The following is a 23,427-nucleotide window of genomic DNA, read 5'->3' as shown; positions in this document are numbered from 1 at the left end:
ACACTCAAAAGGGTTCTATCATTACTGTATAATTCCTACATGCATTGGACTTTCCAAAATGTATTATATCTCACTTGTCCAGATTAAACTCCATCTGTCATTTCTTCACCCAAGTCTCCAACCGGTCCATATCTTGCTGAATCCTCTTCCCTATCTGCAACTCCACCAATTTTTGTCTTGTCTGCAAACTTACTGATCAGCTTGTGTCCATCTTGTCAGCTCTGATCCCATGTGACTTCACCTTTTTGTACCTTGTCAAAGGCTTTACTGAAGTCCATGTTTACGACATCCACTGCCCTTTTGTCATCCCTCATCTATCATCATTGTTACTTACTCAAAACTCAATCAAGTTAGTGAGGCACGACTACCCCTTCACACAACCATGCTGTCTATCACTAAGTCCATTTGTTTCCAAATGTGAGTGAATCTTTTCCAATTTCCTGACAACTGACTTGAGGCTCACTGACCTATAATTTCCTGGATTATCCCTGCTGCCCTTAAACAATGAAACAACATTGGCTACAGGTGACGTCCCGGAGGATAGCCAATGACAAAACAAGATTTCTTCAAGGCCCCAGCAATTTCCACCCTTGCCTCCCTCAAAATTCTGGGGCAGATCCTATTAGGCTGTGGGGACTTATCTACTTTAATGCTTTTTAAGACACCCAAAATACCTTTTTTTGCTATCGGCATGACCCAGAATATCTACACACCCTACCCTAGGCTCCTCATCCATCAAGTCCCTCTCTTTGGTGAATACGGAGGCAAAGTATTAATTTAGAATCTCGCCCATTTCCTGGAGTTCCATGCATAGATGCCCTCTGCTATCCTTGAGTGGACCAATCCTTTCCAGGCTACCATCTTGCCCTTTACATAGGTGTAAAATACCATAGGATTTTGCTTAATCCTGTTTGCCAAGGACTTTTCATGAACCCTTTTAGCCCTCCCAACTCTCCTTCCTATGTTTTATATTCAAGAGCTTCATCTGTCCTAACCCTTTTAGACTTTGAATGCTTTTTCTTTTTGACAAGACTCATAATATCCCTTGTTATCCAGGGTTCCTGATATTTGCCACACTTATTCTTCATCCTTGCAGGTATATGCCAGTCCTGAATTCCAATCAACTGACATGTCAGATGTTTTTGCCCTCAAACAGCCTCCCCACTCTTTCTCACCCCCCCCCCCCAAAATCTACACTCCAAATCCCACCTAAAATGTTGTAGTTGCCCCCACCCCCACAAACACTTTTTTTGCCCAAGGACCACTTGTCCTTATCCACAGGCACCCTAACGTATGGAATTATGATCACTGTTCCTGAAACATGCTCCTACTAAATCTTCGATCACCTGGCTGATTGGTTTTGCAGAAACCAATGGCTGGAATAATTAATTGAATTGACTAGCAAATGGGTGTAAATATAGATTGAATAAAGCTGGTTGGGTAGGGGGGGAGAAATTCCCTTTTGTCCACCTGTAAGCCTCTTGATAATACAATTGCCTGGTAGAATGTAGAGCACTTGAGACATACCATACCAATTGGACTGGATCTACAATTACCCTTGCTCTGGAACTTGCTGTCATCTACGCTGTAGATTATGTAACCAGTTTTTTAAAAATAAAGAACTCTGCTCCTACTGAGTATTATAGATGGGGCAAATATCAGGGGTTGGTCACTGATCCTGAACTGCCTGTAATTGCTTCTCTTCTGGCAAACCAGAACCCATCTCTATATTGGATGATACCTTGACACTTGTGAAATTTGGTGTTTACAAATCCTGATTTATTTTTTTAATGTGCTTGCAGTGCTGATCATTTGCACATGCAAATTATATGTAGTTTCAGTTGTTTAGTATTTGCTTGGTCTTGATGCAAAGTAGATGGCGTACAATTGGCAAAACTTAGTGATGACCGATCACTTGTTAGCTATGCTCTAACTTGTGCTTAACTGACTATTAGAAAATACTGCTGCTAAAGTTTTATGTGCATTCCTTTTTTAATTAGTTAAAAGTTGTCAGTTCTGTCTTCTATTTCAATTTTCTCATGCAACAAATCCAATGGTATTAATGGAGAGGTGTTGGTAAGCTATTTCAAGAGGATAGCTCAACTTGCTCCATTAAGTCAATGCATTAGGGGGAGAAGGAGCCATGACTTCTTGCTCAGCCTATCCTGAAATTTCCAATGTGATTTTTCTAGAGATCAATAAAACGAGGGGCAAAAATAAGGTAGATAGAACAAAGAACAATACAGCACAGGAACAGGCCCTTTGGCCCTCCAAGCCCGTGCCGCTCCCTGGTCCAAACTAGACCATTCTTTTGTATCCCTCCATTCCCACTCTGTTCATGTGGCTATCTAGATAAGTCTTAAATGTTCCCAGTGTGTCTGCCTCCACCACCTTGCCCAGCAGTGCATTCCAGGCCCCCACCACCCTCTGTTTTAAAAAAAAAAATGTCCTTCTGATATCTGTTAAACCTTTTCCTTCCCCCCCACCCCCCCCCTCACCTTGAACCTATGACCCCTCGTGAACGTCACCACCGATCTGGGAAAAAGCTTCCCACCGTTCACCCTATCTATGCCTTTCATAATTTTATACACCTCTATTAGGTCACCCCTCATCCTCCGTCTTTCCAGTGAGAACAACCCCAGTTTACCCAATCTCTCCTCATAACTAAGCCCTTCCATACCAGGCAACATCCTGGTAAACATCCTCTGCACTCTCTCTAAAGCCTCCACATCCTTCTGGTAGTGTGGCGACCAGAACTGGGTGCAGTATTCCAAATGCGGCCGAACTAACTTTCTATACAACTGTAACATCAGACCCCAACTTTTATACTCTATGCCCCGTCCTATAAAGGCAAGCATGCCATATGCTGCCTTCACCACCTTCTCCACCTGTGACGTCACCTTCAAGGATCTGTGGACTTGCACACCCAGGTCCCTTTGCGTATCTACCTTTATGGTTCTGCCATTTATCGTATAGCTCCCCCCACGTTAGTTCTACCAAAATGCATCACTTCGCATTTATCTGGATTGAACTCCATCTGCCATTTCTTTGCCCAAATTTCCAGCCTATCTATATCCTTCTGTAGCCTCTGACAATGTACCTCACTATCTGCAAGTCCAGCCATTTTTGTGTCATCCGCAAACTTACTGATCACCCCAGTTACGCCTTCCAGATCGTTTATATAAATCACAAACAGCAGAGGTCCCAATACAGAGCCCTGCGGAACACCACTAGTCACAGGCAACATCTTTTCTCAAAGGTAGGAGAGCCTAAAACTATGGGCATAGGTTTAAGGGTCCAGAGGAGCAATTTTCACAGGGTGCTGAGTGTTTGAAATGAGCTGCCAGAGGCAGGTACAATTGTCTTTTAAAAAGCATTTGGACAGTTACATGGGTAAGAGGGATGTGGGCAATTGGGATTAGCTTAGTGGTTTAAAAACTGGACAGCATGCACAAGTTGGTCCAAAGGGCCTGTTTCCATGCTGTAAACCTCTATGGTCCCAGACAAAAGTGATATTGTGTGTATATAGATTTCTGTTAAGGGAATTAAGGGTTATGGAGAGTGGGCGGGTAAGTGGAACTAAACCACTATCGGATCAGCCATTATCTTATTGAATGGCAGGGCAGGCTCGAGGGGCTAGATGGCCTACTCCTGCTCCTATTTCTTATGTTCTTGTACATAGAAATACTTGTTTCAAGCTCTTCAGTAAATCCAAATGTCATCTGATTTTTCAGCTCCTCCTCCAACATGTCCACCAGATCACTTTCCATGTGGCAATGGTAGTTGCATTCCAGCAGACAAGCAATGTAATGGGTTTAAAGACTGCATTGATGGCAGTGATGAGTTGAACTGTAAGAATGGTAAGTGTCTGTCCACTGGATAAGAATTAAGTTGCCATTTCTAAGTCACTAACCTGACTTTCTCTGTCCCTAGAATGTACAGGACCAAATAACTTCAAATGTCAAAGTGGAGAATGCATACCTAAAGTCCAAGTATGTGATCGGCATCAGGATTGCAAGGACTGGAGTGATGAGCCCCTCAAATATTGTCGTAAGTGTTTATAGCTTTAATTTGAAAACTAAATTTCTTAATTTAGTCTATATTCATCCCAACCATGGTGTTTAAATCTTCATTTCCCCCACCCTTTGCACTGGTGAAACTGTGCTCCTCTCACTTGTCCAAATCGAGTTTATTCTGCACTTGTCTATACAATTCATCAGAGCATCACTGGCAATGTATTTTCTTCACCCTGTCACTGATATCACTTATCCTTTGGCAATATCTGAAAATATGAAGAATTCACATTACTGTCTTCCACTCTATCAAGCCCCAACCCTCCCCATGGCCTTATCCAACTACCTTGCGATATTCAATCTTGGATGAATTGCAATTTTCATACTGAGACCTCTTTTTTTTATAGCTTCTGTCACAACCTGTACCCATTTAACCACTGTCCTGATATTATTGCCTCAGGTTCACAACCTCAGCATTCTGTTCAGCCATAGGCAGAATTTTTGATCTGACATTTTTTCCACTACCTGAGTACTTGCTTGCCTTCAGCATTTAATCCTGTATGTCCCTAGTACAATCCATCAGAGTCTCCTCTCACCTCATGACATTACAATGTTTGTCCCTCACTCTTGACACATCCAAAACTCTGCAGCACAATCTCTGGTTCCTGTTCTCACTGATTTGTATTGGATTCCTGCTCCCAACAACTCCAATTTTGCCTTTTATAGACTTCGACCCTCCATCCTTCCCTTTCTCTAATCTAATCTAGCTCTACAAACACAATTTTTACATTGACTCGGTGCAAGCCATCATTTGGCAGCGTGGTTTCAGCTATATTAACTGATTTCCTTCCATGACCCCTCTGCCTCAATACCTTTTTCTGTCTTTTTTACACTATAGTGTAAACCAACTTTTGTCACTTGTCTTATTATTTTTTCTCATTCTTGCACCACTTCAAGACCTGGCATCTTGGGCCTCCATTGTTCAATGTATGAAATGAATTTTGACATTAACAAACTGGAGATCTTGATTAAATTGTGAACCTTGTTATGCTCGAGTACATTGAGTTTCCACACAACCTAGATTACAATAATTGTTTGGAATGTCAGGACTTGACAGGTGCCTTGAACTAAATTAGATGCACATTTCACAATCCAGGCCATTTTAGACCCCACAGATTGTGTGGGGGGAGTTCCACAATTGGCATTTTAATATTGAAATGGAGAGTAATTTAACTAACTTGGCCTGCTTATTACTGTCCATTTCCCATGCTGTGAAGTTAAGTGCCTTGTGATTCAAACTAAGCTTCACTTCATGTATTAACTCAGTTGGACTTGAAACCTAAAGTAGTGCAGTCATAACATATTCTCCATTAAATTTTCAAACTCTCTGGACCATAGAATTGGTTGCGGTTGAGCAGTTTAAATATAGCTGGTCATGTACCTAATTACCATTGTTACAAAAATCTTAATGTTCTGCTTGGGTAACTTTGTTTTGCAACATTCCATTACTCCATTTCATATGAAACATGTAGGTTTACATAAAATTTCCTTTGCTAATTTTTTTGTAGCACTATAAAGCAGTCTGCCAATGAATTCTGGACTAAAGGTGTCCCCCTCACAATATGCAGAATCATTAAATCAAACTGCAAGTATTCTAGTTCCAAATTTATAAAGGATTCTTTCTCTACAGACCTAAATGAATGCTTGGTGAACAATGGAGGTTGTCCTCACATCTGCAGAGATCTTGTGATTGGTTATAAATGTGACTGTCCTGCTGGCTTTGAGTTGATTAATGGAACGACCTGTGAAGGTAAGTGACTTGCTGACATGCAATATGAGCAAAATCACTTTTTGTGGGAAGAGAATGAAGGTGCTCTGACTATCAGAATGCCAGGCAATGGATTTACAAGAGTTTACATGGTTGGTGGTATTGATCTTCCACCATCAACACCCAGGAAGTCAACTGACCACAAATGCTGTGGCTACCCAGCAAGTTGAATGTAAGGGTTCCATGGTGATTGACTGACTTTCAGGCCTCCACTACATCTTGTATTTGTCTATAGGACACATTAGCTACTTGCCAAGACCTCTTGGGCAATAGTTTGCAAACCGATTTTTCACTTCCCCTGCTGGCATAGTACCTAGGTAATGTGCAAGTCAGAATTATACATGTACCTTCCCCCTTCACTGGGTTAAAACTGGCACTCCCTATCTAAACACCTTTATTAGGAGTACTGTCACTTCATGGGTTGCAGTGTTTCAAGAAGGCTGTGCACCAATAATTGTCAAAGGTGGCCACATTTGGGGCATGTCCCAACAAGGTAGATTACAATTGCACTGATCTCTGGGTAAGTGTTCTGAAGATTGTATTGAGGTAGTGACAGTCACTTTCTGAAACCATGTATGTATTGATTAGATTTCTCCTGATTTGAAACCAGCCTGGATTAACTAGTTGGAAGTCTGCTGTTCAAAATTTCTGCCTTGTTTACATAAATAAGACTTGCATTTTTTGAATTTTTTATAGATATTGATGAATGTCAGGATCCTGGTGCCTGCAGTCAAATTTGCATTAATATAAACGGAAGCTTTGAATGCGAGTGCTTTGCAGGATATCGCATGGATGCAACTAATCACGTTTGCAAGGCAGTTGGAGGTAAATAGAACAAAAATGACTTCCCAGCTTGGTGTTTAATTTGTTGAAATGTGGTGCAGCTTTCATGTACTTGAGTAACTTGTGATATCCCAAGTGGAAAATTGAAGATGTTTGGAAGACTGGGGTAAAGAAATTGTCAAATGTAACAAGCATGTTATTTTGAGTCGTGTTGATGCAAAGTAATCTTTTGTTGCTTCTAATTGCTTGGATATGTGAGATTGCCAAAAATGGATGGTGAAGCTTACCTCCCTGATTTTTTTATATATAAGAAAAATGTTATTTCCACCCCTAGCCTGAACACAAAAGCAACACCCCACTATTTTTTCAGTTAATATTGAAATTAACAGTTTAATACCAGACCCAGAAGCTGAGTTTTTGGATCCAAGCCTGTTATTGACACGTGAGGGGTTTTGATATTGTCATCTCTAATGCGCTTTGTCAACACTGACTTGCCCAATGTTGCCATTTGGGACATGCAGACTTGGTAAAGCTAGATGTCACTGCATGGAATTTAGTCTGAAATTCTGGTTGCCATGAATTTGGGGAGCCTCAATAAAAGCTGTTTGAGTTAACCTGAGGCCCTAGACATAACCATGTCCTTAATATGGTCTATTGGGCTGTTTGTTGAGCAAGGAAATTTGGTACACTCTCTCAAACCATGTAAATACAATCTTTTCTAGGCAAAGAGCCTTATTTGATCTTCACAAATCATCATGACATCCGAAAGCTAGGACTGCATCACCATGAGTACACCCAGGTAGCTGCACAGCTGAGAAATGCTGTAGCACTGGGTGCTGACATTGCTGAACAGAGAATCTTCTGGGCTGACTTGGGGCAGCGAGCAATTTTCAGGTAATGAATTGTGAAGCAATACTGATGGTTACAGTACTGAAACTGTCTTTCAATTTTGATGCTAGATGGGTACTGTTTTGGGTAAAATATTCTTAAACAATAAAGCTTATTTTGTTTAACTACATAAATGTTTTTGTCTTGATCCCATAACTTCAGTTGGAACTATTTACTGTTAATAGTCTGCCTGTCTATATCTGAACTTCAGTACCCTTATTACAGTATCTCTATGTTGAAGAGGATTGGTACATTTCAACTTCATGGCTTTGGTAGTAAGCATTTCCAGGTGCTAAAGCTCGCATTTAGTATAGTTGATGTAACCATGTTTGGTATTTTCTTTCCTTAGTTTGTTCATGTATGAAAAGAAAAGTAAAACCAGTATTTCTCAAGTTATCAAGGATGTTGATATTCCTATGGGGATTGCGGTGGATTGGATCTATAAGCATATTTACTGGACAGATCGTGGTACTAAAACTATCTCTGTGGCTACATTTAATGGAACTGAAAGAAAGATCCTCTTTGACAGAGACTTGAGGGAACCAGCTTCTGTGGCAGTCGATCCGCTAACTGGGTACTGAATTTTTTTTACCTGTCACTGAAGCTGCTTGGCATTTGTAAAATACTTTGTATTATTCAAATCTACGATGGGTCTTATTTGGGATGGCTGAGTGAATTGGGTATGAAATTGAGATAGGCTAATCTCGTGGAAAAACCAGGGGTGTGAGTGATGCTTCTATGTACAAAAAACAATAGTGCTTGGATCAGTTGGATAATTCTCTCCCAGTTTAAGTGGAAATTGTTTTAAGTTGTTTTTTAGTAACCTCCCATTGGTCAAAAATTGAGAATTCAGGAGCGAACAATAACCTTGTTCCTTCAATGAAGGGGGGAAAATGTGTAGCAGTTAATTTTTAGATGACGATTCACTGGTTGGAAGTGTTCTAAGTCTTGTCCAATGCTTTTTGCAAATCCCAGACCAGCTGAAGCAAGAGTTGCAAAATATGACCTAAGAGGCGAGTTGTTTTTCTGTTATGCTTTGGAAGTTATTGAAACCAACCAAACTAGGCTTGGTACTAGCATTGGGAGCCTGAGTGTTCAATTCTCTAGTATTAACCCCTCATTTTCTGGAGTTTGAGTGGTGCAGTGAGCCCTGTGACCAGGATGGGTGGTGACTTTGAAGGAGGGGAATAAATACCAAGGCTGGATCTAGGAGTAGCCACTGAGCAAATACAAAGTTGCTGCCACTGTTTGAGTTACCTTTTAAATTGAGTGACCAGAATTGACCATACGGGGTGCCAGGCCTTTACTAAACATTCAGATTAAGGGGATTCTAATGGATCTATGCAGCAAAATCCAATAGTAGGTCTGAGAAGGTTCTAGATAAATACGTTTGGTTTGAGTGGGAGCTGCTATCAGGTGCAAATTGATGGTTAATTCCTTGATTAAATGGAGCTGGAATTCTCCCTGGGAGAAATTGTCTTATGGATTTTTGCGGCTGAAATTGCTGCCACATTGCCTGACTAGATCCTTGTATCTACTAATTGAGATTTCTAATGACTGAATTGTCTGTTTGTTCTCAGTTGAAACCCTATCTGGGTTAGGTTGTTGGCAAATTCCCTTGATTTGATCTCCTGGGGGTTCATAATACCCTCAGTTTATGCTTAATACTTGTATTACTTTTTATTTCTATGCTAGAGTCTTAAGATCCATTTATGTTTTGAGGTGGCCTTTTGACTAATTGGTGTCCATTGCTTTTCAAAGATTTATTTACTGGTCTGATCTGGGTGAGCCATCCGTGATAGAAAAAGCAGGAATGAATGGTGTCCATAGGCAACTTCTGGTTACCAGAGAGATTCAGTCACCCAATGGTATTGCACTTGGTAAGTGGGCAAGTAAATTTTCCCTTTTTCCCCCCTATATTGAGCTTGGTTAATAACTCCAATTTTGTTCACAGATCTTGTGAAGAACCAACTCTATTGGGTTGACTCAAAACTGCACATGTTGTCCAGTGTAGACTTCAATGGACAAGACAGAAGAACAGTCCTTTATTCTCTCGAATTCCTTGCTCATCCTTGTGCTGTCTCAGTATTTGAGGTAGTGTCATTTGTTGACAATTTGAAATCCCTATTTTGCTTTGAGCGCACAGCTGGGTTTTTGAGAATATCTACAATTCAGCAATTATTCTGAATCATTACTACTTGAGAGCACATTTGTCTGAATCTTGTGTGGTTATCACAACCCAGCCATATTTGGCAAGTTTATCCTGGGCAAAAGTAATTAGCAAGTTGTTCAATATGTACCCAGGCAAGAGTCAATTCCTTGCCATGCTGCCTTAAATCAAAAGACAATGCTCCAGTGGTATTCTGCATGATCTATATTGTTGGTCCATTCCCAAGAGCCCCTAATGTTTGTGGCTTGGATAAGGGTGCAGGTAGGAGCCTGTACCCTGGCAGACCTCTGGCTGAGAACCCAGACTGTTGCAAAATATTTTACTTTTACTTGCACAGTGGGAGAAGAAAAAAGCTGTCTAATTGACGGCTTTATTATGTAATCTAATTTTGTGTAATGTTTTGTCAATGGCTCAATTTTTTAATGTAAAAATTGTCAAGTGCTTGTACCTTCTGTTTTCAGTACTTTAAAAAGCTTAGTTGATAGTCCTAGGGTTGTAGCACCAACAATTCTTCAAGAGAATTATGAATTGATAGACTGGAGCCAAAATTGGGTTTGACTTGGCACTCTGTACTGAGACTGCTGATCTATTCTTTCTTGATTGCAAGCTGAGTGGCGCACACTTTGCTGTATTATGATCTAAAGCCATGTTCCAATTGGGCACAATTCAATTAAGGTGTACTTTTTACTATGGCTGACCAATGGTTTAGTAGCAGTGTTTCTGATTATCCAAAATATGGGTGATTAAATATTGACAATAGGAGAATCTTCCTAAAGGACTGAACAGTGGATCAGAATAAATATGATTTAGTATCTGTAGCTTTGAAGTATAAGCCACAGTACATTGAAGTCTCAGGTAGAGATGGACAGGGTTGAAAAATTGGTAGCACTCTGCTAGCCAGGCTCCTCCTTGGTCAGAAAATTGGCTGTGTGGGGAGGGGAGAGATGGGATTTATGCCCGAGCATGTAAGCAAGAGACAGATGAGCAGAATACCATAGATGTGTGTAGCTCATTTGTTTCCATTATCCCAACTGATGAGCCATTTTGTCTTCAGGATTTTTATAATTTAGTGTAGTAGGCACAAGACATCTTGCAAAGAACACCAAGTTATTTATTCCCTGATAATTTATTGTGTTCCCATTGTTTCAGGATCATGTATTCTGGTCTGATGAAGTAAGGAAAACCATTTATGCAACCAACAAGTATACAGGAGCAGATGTGATGGCCTTGGTTTCCAATCTTCATCAACCTCAAGATGTCATTATTTATCACACTTTAATGCAGCCATCAGGTAGGAAATCTGAAACGTCTACTTGATGTTATTGGCTTTGCATTTGCTCTAACTGTAGGGTAGATGTGTCTAACTGCTACCATGTGGATTACCAATAGTTGGAGGTCAGTAAATTCTATGCTGTTGTAGAACTATTACTGTTCTATCTATAGATATAGAATGAATATTTGTCTTCTACAACAATCATTTTTGTCCACATTTGGATTAGTCATTGTGGATACTTTGAGTTTGTGCACAAGTCCATGATTTCAATGCACGGTGACTCAATTTCACAGTTGTCAATGTTTCGAAATAGTAAATTTGGGTTTTCATTTGATTTTGGGCCACTAGCCTTGATTTTTGTCTCTAAATACTGACAAATTTATATTTGGTCTCAACAGGCAAAAACTGGTGCAATGAGAAGTTGGAAAACGGAGGCTGTAAATACCTGTGTCTCCCTAGCCCACAGATTAATCAGCTGCCAAAATATACCTGTGTGTGTCCATCTGGAATTAAGATGAAGGATGAACACTGTGAATTGGGTAAATATTGATTTTTGAGGTTTGTTCAATGTTGGTGGGGGGGTTGATATAAGTGAGAATGTAATGTGCTTGGAGTGTGGTATGATTTTACGAAGCGGATCAAAATCTTCAAACTAAACAATCACTTGTATGAAGGATAGAAAAATTAACCAAGCCATTGAGATTGCATGCAGCAATCTGACAACACACTATCAATCACTGTAATCTGCATAAAGCCAAAGTTGGAATGTCATTATCCCTGCTTTGTGCCTCCTTCCTTTTGTGCATTAGTTCTAGTTGTTTTTGTGGTATTTGCTGAACTGATTTGCTTTTGGATGCTGCCAGTAGTTGATCCAATAGCCAGGTTCAAGTGAGGTGATTAAGTCTATCTGAATAGTTGGGCAAATGGGAAGCCTCAATAGATCTGATGTGCAAGTCATTTAGGGAAAAAATGCATATTAAGCAAATGGTAAATGCCCTTTGTAGGCAGGGGGAAGCACTGCACAAGTTCCCCAAAGGGATTAACTATTTTTAGAGGGGATAGTATAAAGAGGAAAAGTGAAAGGATGCCCAATAAAATGTTCTGGGAGCACCAATAAGTTTATAAAAATGAAAATAGATGGACCTGGAATCCCATAGATATCAAGGAATGAGTTGCACATTGTGCCAACCCAGAGGTGGGTGGAGTGTTTTGTATTGGTCAAAGCTGGTATAAGTCAGCAGGAGCACTCATAGACAATAGGATCTTGTGGCAAACCATTTGAAGCTCGGGCTTTGCGTAATCCAGCCCAAATTGTTGCAGTCTTAGCAGCTAACCCACTGGGAGCAATTGTTTAGTTCATTATCTACCCATCTTCATCATCACAACCTGATATACCAGTTTCACCAATTCATCTGGTATTTAAAGGCCATGACTGGACATGTTCATTACCCTTTTTAAATGAATTTTCCAGGGCAAACTATAAGCAAATAACTGACTCTTCCCTTTAGTCTCCTGGTTGTTGAACTTCAGCATAATGGCTAAATGGAGGAGTGAGAGTTCTTGAGATCTCTTGCATACTAAATGTTCAACTTGGCCATGTGTCTTAAATTAGCAGTAGTTGAAGATTGTAGTCTTATTTTCCCTGTCAATTAATGTTCTGTCAAGAATCTGACTTCTGTCATGATGGACAATGTGTGCCTAGTAAGTGGCAGTGTGATGGAGATGCTGACTGCAAAGATGGATCTGATGAAGCCCCAGATGCCTGTTGTAAGTATCTTTATGTAATGTTGGCAGTTCAACTGCAAAGGTCAATCACTTTCTCAGGCAAAAAAAATTAGTGCAACTTCCACTGCTAGTTTCCTTTCTATGCACTGTACATTGCATTTGACTGGGACTTTAATAACTTGGTCTGCTAATCTCTTATGAAAGTGCCATCTGCAGTACAATGCAAAATCTATTGGCTGCGCTGAATTTTACCTATTGGACTTCTAACTCTTGATCAAATAGTTGAATTGTTAGCGCACTTGTAATTTAGACCAATAATGGGCAGAAAGGTGGATGCAAACATTAATTATTTTGCTGTTTGTAAATTACTTCACGAGATCAGGCAAAAGGTGGTAATGGGGAGTCGATGGGAACTAACTGGACAGCATATAAAATGCAAACTGATTCACTGCCTGTTTTCAACTGGTAGCAAATCAACAGCCAAGATGCTGGCCCAAAGCTTTAATGTTGCATGACCAAAGTTAGTTTTCCTACTATAAATGGATGGATATGTTGTGCTCTGGCACAAGCCTGGGTCTGTACATGCTTCTGCATACTCAGATGTGATGTCTTTGACTATCTTGGAGCAAATCCTTTCTACTAGAGTTCTTAATCTGAATGTTTGAGAAATGAAATTATGGAATAGCTGTTTATTTTAAAACCTTCTATTTCAGACACCAGAATCTGTCATATGAACAAAATCAGCTGTGGCTCTGGATCTCTTCAGTGTATTCCTGTAAATTGGAAATGTGATGGAGAAAAGGACTGTGCAAGTGGCAGTGATGAAGAGAACTGTGGTAGGTTAATAATGGCAAGATTTAAACTTGGTTTGCAAGCAGTCAAATAGTCCAAGGAAGGTGGGAAAGAGTGCAATGAAGTTGCTGTGAAAATCCCCTCGCCACTACACTTCGGCGCCTGTTTGGGTACACTGAGGGAGAATTTAGCATGGCCAAGGTCAGTTATTTGAGTTTTAATTGAAGGTAGGCTTGAAGGACTCCATCTAATTGTAGCCCAGGCTATTGCTTGGTTCTGGCAATGCACATACTAAATGTTTTTTAAGAAGTTAGTTAGTAAATTTTGGTGCTAGTCATTTTTGTCAAATGCTCAAGATCTTGCACGTAAGCACTGCAGCACTAAACTAGCTTTTATCTACTGCTGTCAGATCCTCTTGGTAAAGCATCACCTGTTGGCTGAAACAATTCATTGTCTGAAATAAGAGCAATTGTTTTTGCTCTGACTAAATCCATTTTTGGCTGATGGTGTTCTTCTACCACTGGAGAATCCTCCTGGTCTGGCAGCATCTGAAGAAAACCAGTTCCAGTCAGAACTGGTGAAATGTCACGACTTGAAACATTTCTTCTGGGGAGAAGCACAGTGATGCGCGTTATCACACGAGGCTTGAGATGCTCAAGGAAATAAAGGCTTTTATTTACCATTACAACGAAGCTACCATGTATAGTACACTATCTCAGACTGAGGGGTCCCAGACAGAGCAGTGACCTTTATACCTCTCCCAGGAGGCGGAGCCCGACTGGGATGTACCATAATAACTATAATACAGGTGTAACGGCCCATCCCTAACCCCAACAGCAACATATATACATACTCGTAGTACTGGCCAGACCCTGGCTCAGTACTACCTAGTGGGAACCAACGATGGTTCACCACACACAGACCTGCTGACATTCCAGCATCTGATATTTTGCTTTTGAATTTGTGGAGAATTTTTGGATGCATTATGGAATGAGTGATAAACATTAAACTAACAGTCCATAATGAATAAAATATTTTTCAGGCAACCTTACTTGCAGCCCCATGGAGTTTACCTGCTCCAGTGGCAATTGTGTTTCCAGAGCGTTTATCTGCAATGGGGATGATGACTGCGGTGATGGAACTGATGAAAGAGACTGTGCTCCATCTATTTGTCACCCACATGAGTTCCAGTGCAATAATTCTCGGTGCATTCCCTTGGATTGGGTGTGTGACAGCAACGTTGATTGTGCTGATCAGTCTGATGAATCTCCAGACCGCTGTGGGCACATCATTCTTCCTCCTGTGACTTGTGCTCCTGGTGATGTTCCATGTGATTCTGGTGAATGCATTCACAGTAAATGGCACTGTGATGGTGATGTAGACTGTAAAGATGGGAGCGATGAAGTTAATTGTCGTAAGTAATCTGTTTTTATGCCATGCACCCCTTGTATAAATTTGCCAGTTGTGACGAGCCCTCTATGGTGAAGGAAAATGTAATCCTCTGACAACAGGAGTACTTGGAGCAGATTTACATTGGGGATGTTTCAAATGAATATTCTACATTTTTAGGATCCTTTTAGTCGTCAGAACAGGTTTAAAAGGTGCCCGATACTTTATTGCTTTTTAAAATTTGTGTCACAAGTAGGCTTACATTAACACTGCAATGAAGTTACTGTGAAAATCCCCTAGTTGCCACACTCCGGCACCTGTTCAGGTACACTCCAGGAGAATTTAGCATGGTCAATGCACCTAACCAGCACATCTTTTGGTCTGTGGGAGGAAACCGGAGCACTGAGGAGACCCATGCAGACATGGGAAGAACATGCAAACTCCAGTGACCTAAGCTGGGAAGCAAACCCTGGTGCTGTGAGGCAGCAGTGTTAACTGCCACCATGCTGCCCCCTGTTCAGAGTTCTTGTGCCACAATTGAGGACAATCCAGAACTGCTCGTGTCCACTAAGCTCATCACATGCTTATTGTTCTTAAACAAATATGATATTGTCGAAGCTAGTCAGTGCCAAGTTAAATGTTTTGGAACAGCAATGCAATTTCAAGCGAAGCTCTGACATTGCAAGTATATCTACAACAAATGTAAATATTCCAGTGCTATGAATGAATTAAACTTTTGGTCTCCATTTTTGATTGCAGCTCCACGCAAATGTAATCCAGGTTATATCAAATGTGGTGATGGTGCCTGTATCCCTGGCAATAAAATATGTAATGGAATTTGGGACTGTACTGATGGCAGCGATGAAGCTGTCTGCAAGAATGGTAGGTTTGTAATTCACCAAAATAACTTCTAATGTTTTGGGTCATTCAGTTTTTACTTTTTGTTCTCTTCTCCAATTAGAATGTACAGGACTTGACGATTTCAGATGTCAAAGTGGGGAATGCATCAATGTGTCTCTAGTGTGTAATCACCATCCAGACTGCATGGATCGGAGTGATGAACCCCTTAAAGGATGCCGTAAGTTTAAATTATTTGTAGGCATGATTGGCTTCATATTCCAATTCAATTTAGTGAATCTGATGCAGATAACTTGTAAATTAGTCTTGTGCATGCAGACCATGTTCCTTCCCTTCAAAGGCAAAGACTTGCAAGTTCTTTAACTGCCAAATATGTGCTGCCACTGTGGTGTAGAAGTGTTGCAGCTAATTTACACAAAGCTCTCAAACAGCAATGTGATAATGACCAAAATCTGGGGGATAAGTATTGGTCCTGACACTATAGGTAATGCTTTTGCTCTTTGAAATAGTGTCATGGGATCTTCGCACCCACAGAACAGATGGACCTCCCCCCCCCCCCCCCCCCCCCCCCAAATTCTAATGGTGTAAAGATCTGATTTCATTTTGAAGCTTAAATTGGCATTCAGTAAGTTCTCCTACCTATTTTGGCCTCGCAAGCATACTTGCTCTGCACATTTATGAAAATTTTCAGCAGTGCTAGTCAGTTAGAATTGACCGAGTCTTGAATATAGGCCTTGATGTTGATAGCTGCAGCTTATGACTATTTCCTATGATATCAAGTTCATTGTCACTTTTGACTTTGTCCAGAACTTGCTTCATCAATTCCTATAATTCAAATGAGGGCACTGATAATGGACAAGTGAAAAGGTTTTGCTCCTCCCAAAATCATGTCTTTTAGTCTTTAAAGTTAAGCTCTTGGCACTCATCCTTTCCCAGTAGAGTTCAGTTGCTGAGATTTTTGGATATTTGAGAACTAGCACGAGTTTTTGCATGCAAACGAAGCCTTTAAATGCTGATGGCTCAAATTGAAGCTTTCCATAGTAAATTGAATGTTCTCATCTATTGATGTTTTGAATTATTTGACCTCTGCAGGCAGTGAAAGCCTTCAATATCCCTGAATTGAATTTAAAAGTAAAGCTACTTGCACTGGCTTCCAAGGAAGATCCTGCTCTTTTTTTTTTTCAGTTATCCTTTGTTGCCTTCTAGGCTGGGACATTCAGCAGCTTTTATGCATGTATCTGTGCATGGCCTAAACTGGGTTGAAGACTAAGTGAACTTGTTTCATTTTGTGGATATACATTTTTTAATCACCGTGTTGAGCTAATTAAAGTAGGAGCAGTCTTGCCCATACTAAATGTGAGTTCAGGTGGTTCTAATATGCAGCAAGTCCCATACATAAGAGTTGGAATAGGCCATTTGACCCCTTTGAGTCTGTTCTGCTGTTCAACTAGATCATGCACTATCCCCACATCCCTTGATATTCAATCCCTGTGGAACATTCCTGATTAGTCTCCATAGTAACTCTTTTATGGTAGAGAATTCCAAATAAATTCTTGTTTCCATCCTAGATGGCCTACTTCTATATGACCATCCATTGGATCTAGACCACCAGCTAGAGGAAGCTATTTTTAAAAAATTCAAGATCACTATTTCAAATACAGGTCCAGTTGTTCAGTGTCTCATTGGAAAATTCTGCAATCCCAGTACACCTTTGTTGCATTCCCTTTATGACAAACGCATCTCTCTCTCTCCTTTGCCAAGGAGACCAAAAGTCTACACAGCACGTCAGATGTGGGTCCCACCAAATCTCCATACAACTGCAGCAAGACTTCCTTAGTCTTCTACTCAAATCAAGGCCAACAATCATTTGTCTTCCTAATTGCTTAATGCACCTACATATTGGCTGTCAGTGACTCATGAACAAAACCCAGGTCCCTTTTCCAATCTCTCTCCAACTTATCAGCAAACTTGGAAATCTTTTGCATTTGGAGGGGGCTCAGTTAGCTGGATGGCTGGTTTGTGATGCAGAAATGCCAATAGCATGGGTTCAATTCCTGTACTGGTTGAGATCATTCATGAAGGTCCTTTCTCAATCTTGCCTGAGGTGTGGTGATCCTCGGGTTAAAATCAGCACCAGTCAGCTCATTGGCTGCTCTCCCCTTTTTGAGCAATGGTCATCTGCGACTACACTCGGTTCCCACATACAAATTGATTGTGAATAGCTGGGCCCAAGTAATGGTTATTGCAGCATTCCACTAGTCACTGTCAACCTTGTGGCTTATTTATTTCCACTTGGTTTTAAATGTCCTCCATTCATGCCAGTACATTATCTCGCCCCCCCCCCCCCACCCCCATCCCAAGTTTACTCCTATGTGGGACCTTGTGCCAAAGTGCCTCAAAATCCATATATGCAGACATCCACTTCTCTAATCTGTTCTGCTAGTCTCAAATTCTGAACCAGTTTGTTGAATCTTTCCCTTTATTGACTAATCAAGTGTCTTGTCATATCTTTTTATCACATCCTTTAATAGATTTTAGCATTTTCCCCAAGTCAGGTTATCTTGTCTGTATTTCACCCACCTTTTATAGTGGGATTACATTTGCTGCCTTCCAATCTAAAGAAGTCATTCTAGAACACCAATGTATCCACCATCTCTACAGCCGGCTTTTTGGGATGTAGATCAAGTCCAGGGGATTTATTGACTTCCAGTCCCATTGTCTCCCATGATTTTCACATCTTCAATCTTGCTGGTCCATTGGCTCTCTAGTATTTGAGGGAGGCTTTTTGTCCTCCACGAAGATGATGTGTGAGAGGCCATGTGGCCACCTCATTTGTATGTTAAATCCACAAGTTCTAAGTGTTATCCTTTTGAATTTATTCATTGACCACAGACCTATTGCATTCTTCCCTATTTGAGCCATTTGTATTGCCTCTGCTAGTTAGTTGTGCCTTGTAAAAAGTAAAAGTTATTTATTAGTCACATGTAAGGCTTAAATTAGCATTGCAATGAAGTTGTGAAATTCCCCTCGTCGCCAAAGTCCAGTGCCTGTTCGGGTCAATGCACCTAACAAGGACATCTTTCAGAATGGGGGAGGAAACTGCTACACCCCCACACAGACATGGAGAGAATGTGCAAACTCCAGTGTCCCAAGCTGGGAATTGAACCCAGGTCCCTGGCGCTGTGAAGCAGCAATGCTAGCTCCTGTGCTGCCCATGTATAATGTAAATTAAATGCCAAGATACATCCCTCCAACTCCAGCTTACTAATTCTTCTAGGCAGCCTTCAATTGTGACCATTCATTTTGGACTCTTCAATTGCCATGGCTCAGAATATCCTTCTGCTCCTGGATTAACCTTGGGCATTTGCTTGAATTCTATTTCGGAGAGTTTCAGGCATGTAGGATGGCAGAACAATTGTGGTTGACACATCAGTCTCAATTCTAGCTGTTGTAGAATATTGATAACTGCTCAAGTATTGAGTATTACTCAAACTCTTGGTATTGAATTACAACAATCCTTAATTGATTGATCATTGTAAACTCCTGTTGTAAATATCTTGCCTTGCATTACAGCTGCACATTGTATTAATAGTGCATATTAAGTTTGAATTTGTATAGTCCTCCACTTTGAAGATTTTAGCAAATTGATTCAGATACAGCTTGGAAGATCCTGTGGAGTATGATTCTACTGGAAGTGGAGACACTCTGGAAAAGTGGTGGTCTAACATCTGGATTTTACTGTCTTTGTAGGTGTGAACGAATGTTTAGTGAACAATGGAGGCTGCTCTTACATCTGCATTGATCTTCTTATTGGTTACAAATGCGAATGTCCCTTGGGTTTTCAATTGTCTACAAAGGCCTGTATAGGTAAGTAGAATCCTAAAAACAGGCTAATGGAAAATGGTCACCTTGAATGATATTAAATTTTATTTTTTTCCAGACATTGATGAATGTCAAACTCCTGAAACCTGTAGTCAAATTTGCATCAATTTAGAAGGAAGCTACAAGTGTGAATGTCACCAAGGATATCATATGGAATCAGTGACTGGCGCGTGCAAAGCAGTTGGTAAGTAAAGTTGCTTAAACTGAAGATTTAGTGACTTGAATGATGGAAACTGTCTTCAATTTCATTTAAAGCTTCCATCCCCATATAGCCAATTTTCAAGAATACCATAGTTTGTTGAATGTTGCCTTTGATCCTTTGGGAATCAGCCATACTTCTACAATGTAGCTGTGTAGTTCAGGCAGTGAGAATAGCATTTCTGGTGTATAGTTGGAAATTATTGCAACTATACAAGTTATTGGTGCTTTTCTTATTTCTAAATGTTGATGTTTTGAGTTGCATTTTGGCTCTATATTAAGCTGGTTCTTACAGTTGTTAATGTACATAGGAAAAGAGCCTTATTTGATATTTGCAAATCGCCATGACATCAGGAAGCTGGGACTACATCATCGTGAGTACACCCAGGTAGCTGTACAGCTGAGAAATGCTGTAGCACTGGATGCTGATATTGCAGGACAGCGAATCTTCTGGGCTGACTTGAGCCAGCAGGCAATTTTCAGGTAATGAAATATTGTGCATGAATCCTAGCTTAATGCTAAAACTTGCCTGCTATTTATGTAGAATTTAAGTTTTAAATTTAGATGAGTAAAACTTCAGCTTAATTTCTAATCCAGGACATTAGACATTTTGTGACTTAATTGCTTTTGTTTGGCACTGGGAATTGAATCTAAATTCCACTAACATGAACTGCTTAATTTTTGTATATTGAACTACGGCTGTTAATTTTCTTTTGGAGAAGTGAACTGTTTTAAAGTGGATGTGCAAGCTAACTGACTGTTCACCCTGTTTAGCATGTCTCTGAATAAGTGGGAAGACACAACTGGCCATTCCATAGTGGTTAAAGATGTAGACATCCCTGTGGGAATTGCTGTCGATTGGGTTTACAAGCACCTCTACTGGACTGATCGTGGTACTAAAACTATATCCATTGCAACATTTGATGGAGCCAAAAGGTCTATCCTGTTTGACACGGACCTAAAGGAGCCAGGTTCCATTGAGGTTGATCCAATATCTGGGTACAGTAGTTCTAACTTCTGTAATTTTAGTACTAGCATTTCTTAAGTTCTGAGACTTTAATTTGGGGTCCGAGGTTATCCCAACAAACTGGGTACAAATCACCCTTCAGCCATCATGCATGCTGACAATCAAGTGATGTGGAATTGAAAATGAACACATGGAAATAGGAGGTACATGGTGTAATGAATGTAGAGGGAATGCTGACTTTAGACAGCTGTATACACTGTCTTGAAAATGATCATGCTAAAATGATTCATTAGCCATGGGTCTAGTTGAATATAGGTTAACGCTTGTCTCGAGTTGCATGTGATTTCTGAGCTCAACTGATTTTGTAATGCAAATGTCAATTTGAGGTATTGCTTTGCAAAGTTCTAAATGGCCAGCTATTTTTCTAAATATATGCAACTATGGTTTAATTTATACTGTGTAGTTCATTTGTTTGACTTCCCTTTGTGTTTTTTTAAAAATAGGTTTGTTTATTGGTCAGACTGTGGTGAACCAGCAAAGATAGAAAAATCAGGAATGAATGGTGTGAATCGACAGCTCCTTGTTGCCAATGAGATTCAATGGCCAAGTGGCATTGCACTCGGTTAGTTAATGACATGTCATTTGTTGAAACCTGCTTTTTGCCTTCTGAAACCTGACCATACTTTCTTTGCCCCCAGATCTAGTGAAAAGCCGCCTCTATTGGGTTGACTCTAAGTTGCACACGTTATCCAGCGTAGATCTGAATGGGCGGGATAGAAGAACAGTGCTGCAGTCACAAGAATTGCTTACTCATCCACTTGCTGTCTCAGTATTTCAGGTGAGATGGGAGTGTTGGAAATTAGTGTTTTTTATAACCAGAGTACAACATGTCTGGCATGTTTGATGTACAAATTTCCAAATCCCTATTGTGTTGAATCTTGTGCCCAGAAAAGTGCTCCTGCCAAATATACCAGTGTTGCATGTATTCTGATCTAAAAATAAGAGCAGTTTCAAGCACTGCTCTTCCAGAATCTGAAAATAACTGAGACATTCCATTTTCCTGGAATGTACAGAAGGCTGCCATTGATTAATACCTTAATTCAAAATGTCTGAAAAACTTTGGAAGATTTTACTGGAATGAATACAGCTATTGCCACCTGTAGTTCCTACACTCGCACTCAATATTCTGACTTGGATGCATTTATTAGCAAGTGTATGCACCTTAGCCATTCTGTTGGGGTTAGATAGTTGGAGGCGGACCATTTTGGATTCGATTGCTTTTGTAGATCTGAATGATTAACATTATGATCTAAACTTGCAAAGGCTGCATCTATTGCTCTTTAAATTGGGCACAGTGTGGGGCACAAACTATTTTGGTTAAAGACTATTTCTGTTCCAGGATAATGTCTTCTGGATTGATCAGGAGAATGAAGCCATTCACGAAGCCAACAAATTCTCTGGTCAACATGTGCTAACTTTGGTCTCTAATCTGAATGGACCACGAGATTTAATTATTTATCATAAGTTAATTCAGCCATCAGGTAAGCTTGTACTGTTTTTACAAACACAAAAACAACTCTAATGTTGTACATCAGCTAAAAGGAAGTGAGGTTTCTACAGGATTGGGTAGTTTTCAGTTTCATACTGCAGGCTTACATTGCCAAAAATCTTAGCCAGTCTCACCAATAATAGAAGCAAATAAAAATAGAATGCTGGAAAAACTCTGGCAGCTTCTGTGGAGAGTTAAGACTTGGCTTGAGTCTGTCTGTGTGTCTGTCTCTGTCTCTCTCTCTCTCTGGAGCCAACACCAGGTTAAAGTCCAACAGGGTTTATTTAGAATCATGAGCTTTCGGAGCCTCCAAACCTGGTGTTGAGACTTCTTACTGTGCCCACCTCAGTCCAATGCTGACATCTCCACTCCATCTCTGGAGCTAAGAGATGGAGAAATATGATGGATTTTACACTTTAAAAGGATGGAGCAAAATGGGTCTGGATAAATCCTGAACCCAAGATGTCATGGGCACAAGGTATCAGTGTAGAGAAGGTGCTGATAGTGCTGTTAAAGGCATATTAATTGCAAAATAGCCCTATAATTTATGGGGCAGGAGGAATTGACATCAGTACTTTCCTCTTTTGACTGTTATTTTAAGGTACAGATTTGTAGAGTTGGTGTAACAGTATTACCAAGAGCTACAATGTAACTAAAAGCATTTTTTGTTAAAATGGCACACAGGAAGTGACATCTCTATCTCGGATCTGTGATTCAACTATAACAGCATTGAAATTTGAGCTTTTGATGTGCAATATCTTTGTGGGGGGGGGGGGGGGGTGGTGGTGGTGGGGTTGGCAATTCGGGCTTCAATTCAAAATATTTTAAAAATGGTTGGTTTATCTTTTTCAGGAAGGAACTGGTGCAGTGTGAATGGAAAGGATGGAGGCTGTGAATATATGTGTGTGCCTGCACCTCAAATGAACAGTTATTCAGAGAAATCTGCCTGTCTGTGTCCCCCTGGAATGATGCTTGCGGATGGACAGTATTGTACGGCAGGTACATAATCAGCAATTTTCTTGCACAACTTCCCTCCATGTTTTCTCCAGGAAAGAAACCTTGCAGCCTGGAGGATGTCTTTGTAGGGGTGATAATATGGAAAATGTTATTTC

General features: G+C 40.4%; 1 protein-coding gene across 1 annotated transcript in view; it reads left to right on the top strand.

Moving 5' to 3' along the window:
* Positions 1 to 23,427, top strand: part of LOC144494657 (low-density lipoprotein receptor-related protein 1-like) — an 84,071-nt gene that overhangs the window by 19,762 nt on the left and 40,882 nt on the right. The window contains exons 17-39 of the mRNA XM_078213861.1: positions 3,735 to 3,860; positions 3,934 to 4,050; positions 5,704 to 5,823; positions 6,538 to 6,666; positions 7,347 to 7,518; positions 7,862 to 8,086; positions 9,274 to 9,392; positions 9,467 to 9,606; positions 10,832 to 10,973; positions 11,354 to 11,494; positions 12,621 to 12,722; positions 13,394 to 13,516; positions 14,515 to 14,886; positions 15,621 to 15,743; positions 15,823 to 15,939; positions 19,470 to 19,586; positions 19,660 to 19,785; positions 20,111 to 20,282; positions 20,574 to 20,798; positions 21,270 to 21,388; positions 21,465 to 21,604; positions 22,166 to 22,307; positions 23,168 to 23,314. Coding sequence (XP_078069987.1) covers positions 3,735 to 3,860; positions 3,934 to 4,050; positions 5,704 to 5,823; positions 6,538 to 6,666; positions 7,347 to 7,518; positions 7,862 to 8,086; positions 9,274 to 9,392; positions 9,467 to 9,606; positions 10,832 to 10,973; positions 11,354 to 11,494; positions 12,621 to 12,722; positions 13,394 to 13,516; positions 14,515 to 14,886; positions 15,621 to 15,743; positions 15,823 to 15,939; positions 19,470 to 19,586; positions 19,660 to 19,785; positions 20,111 to 20,282; positions 20,574 to 20,798; positions 21,270 to 21,388; positions 21,465 to 21,604; positions 22,166 to 22,307; positions 23,168 to 23,314 — 3,456 coding nt within the window. The remainder of the gene's footprint in view (positions 1 to 3,734; positions 3,861 to 3,933; positions 4,051 to 5,703; positions 5,824 to 6,537; positions 6,667 to 7,346; positions 7,519 to 7,861; positions 8,087 to 9,273; positions 9,393 to 9,466; positions 9,607 to 10,831; positions 10,974 to 11,353; positions 11,495 to 12,620; positions 12,723 to 13,393; positions 13,517 to 14,514; positions 14,887 to 15,620; positions 15,744 to 15,822; positions 15,940 to 19,469; positions 19,587 to 19,659; positions 19,786 to 20,110; positions 20,283 to 20,573; positions 20,799 to 21,269; positions 21,389 to 21,464; positions 21,605 to 22,165; positions 22,308 to 23,167; positions 23,315 to 23,427) is intronic.

Source organism: Mustelus asterias, chromosome 6, assembly GCF_964213995.1.
Source record: "Mustelus asterias chromosome 6, sMusAst1.hap1.1, whole genome shotgun sequence".
NCBI lineage: Eukaryota > Metazoa > Chordata > Chondrichthyes > Carcharhiniformes > Triakidae > Mustelus > Mustelus asterias.
The sequence above is the reverse complement of the archived record's forward strand: the minus strand, read 5'-3'. Positions and strand labels throughout refer to the sequence as shown.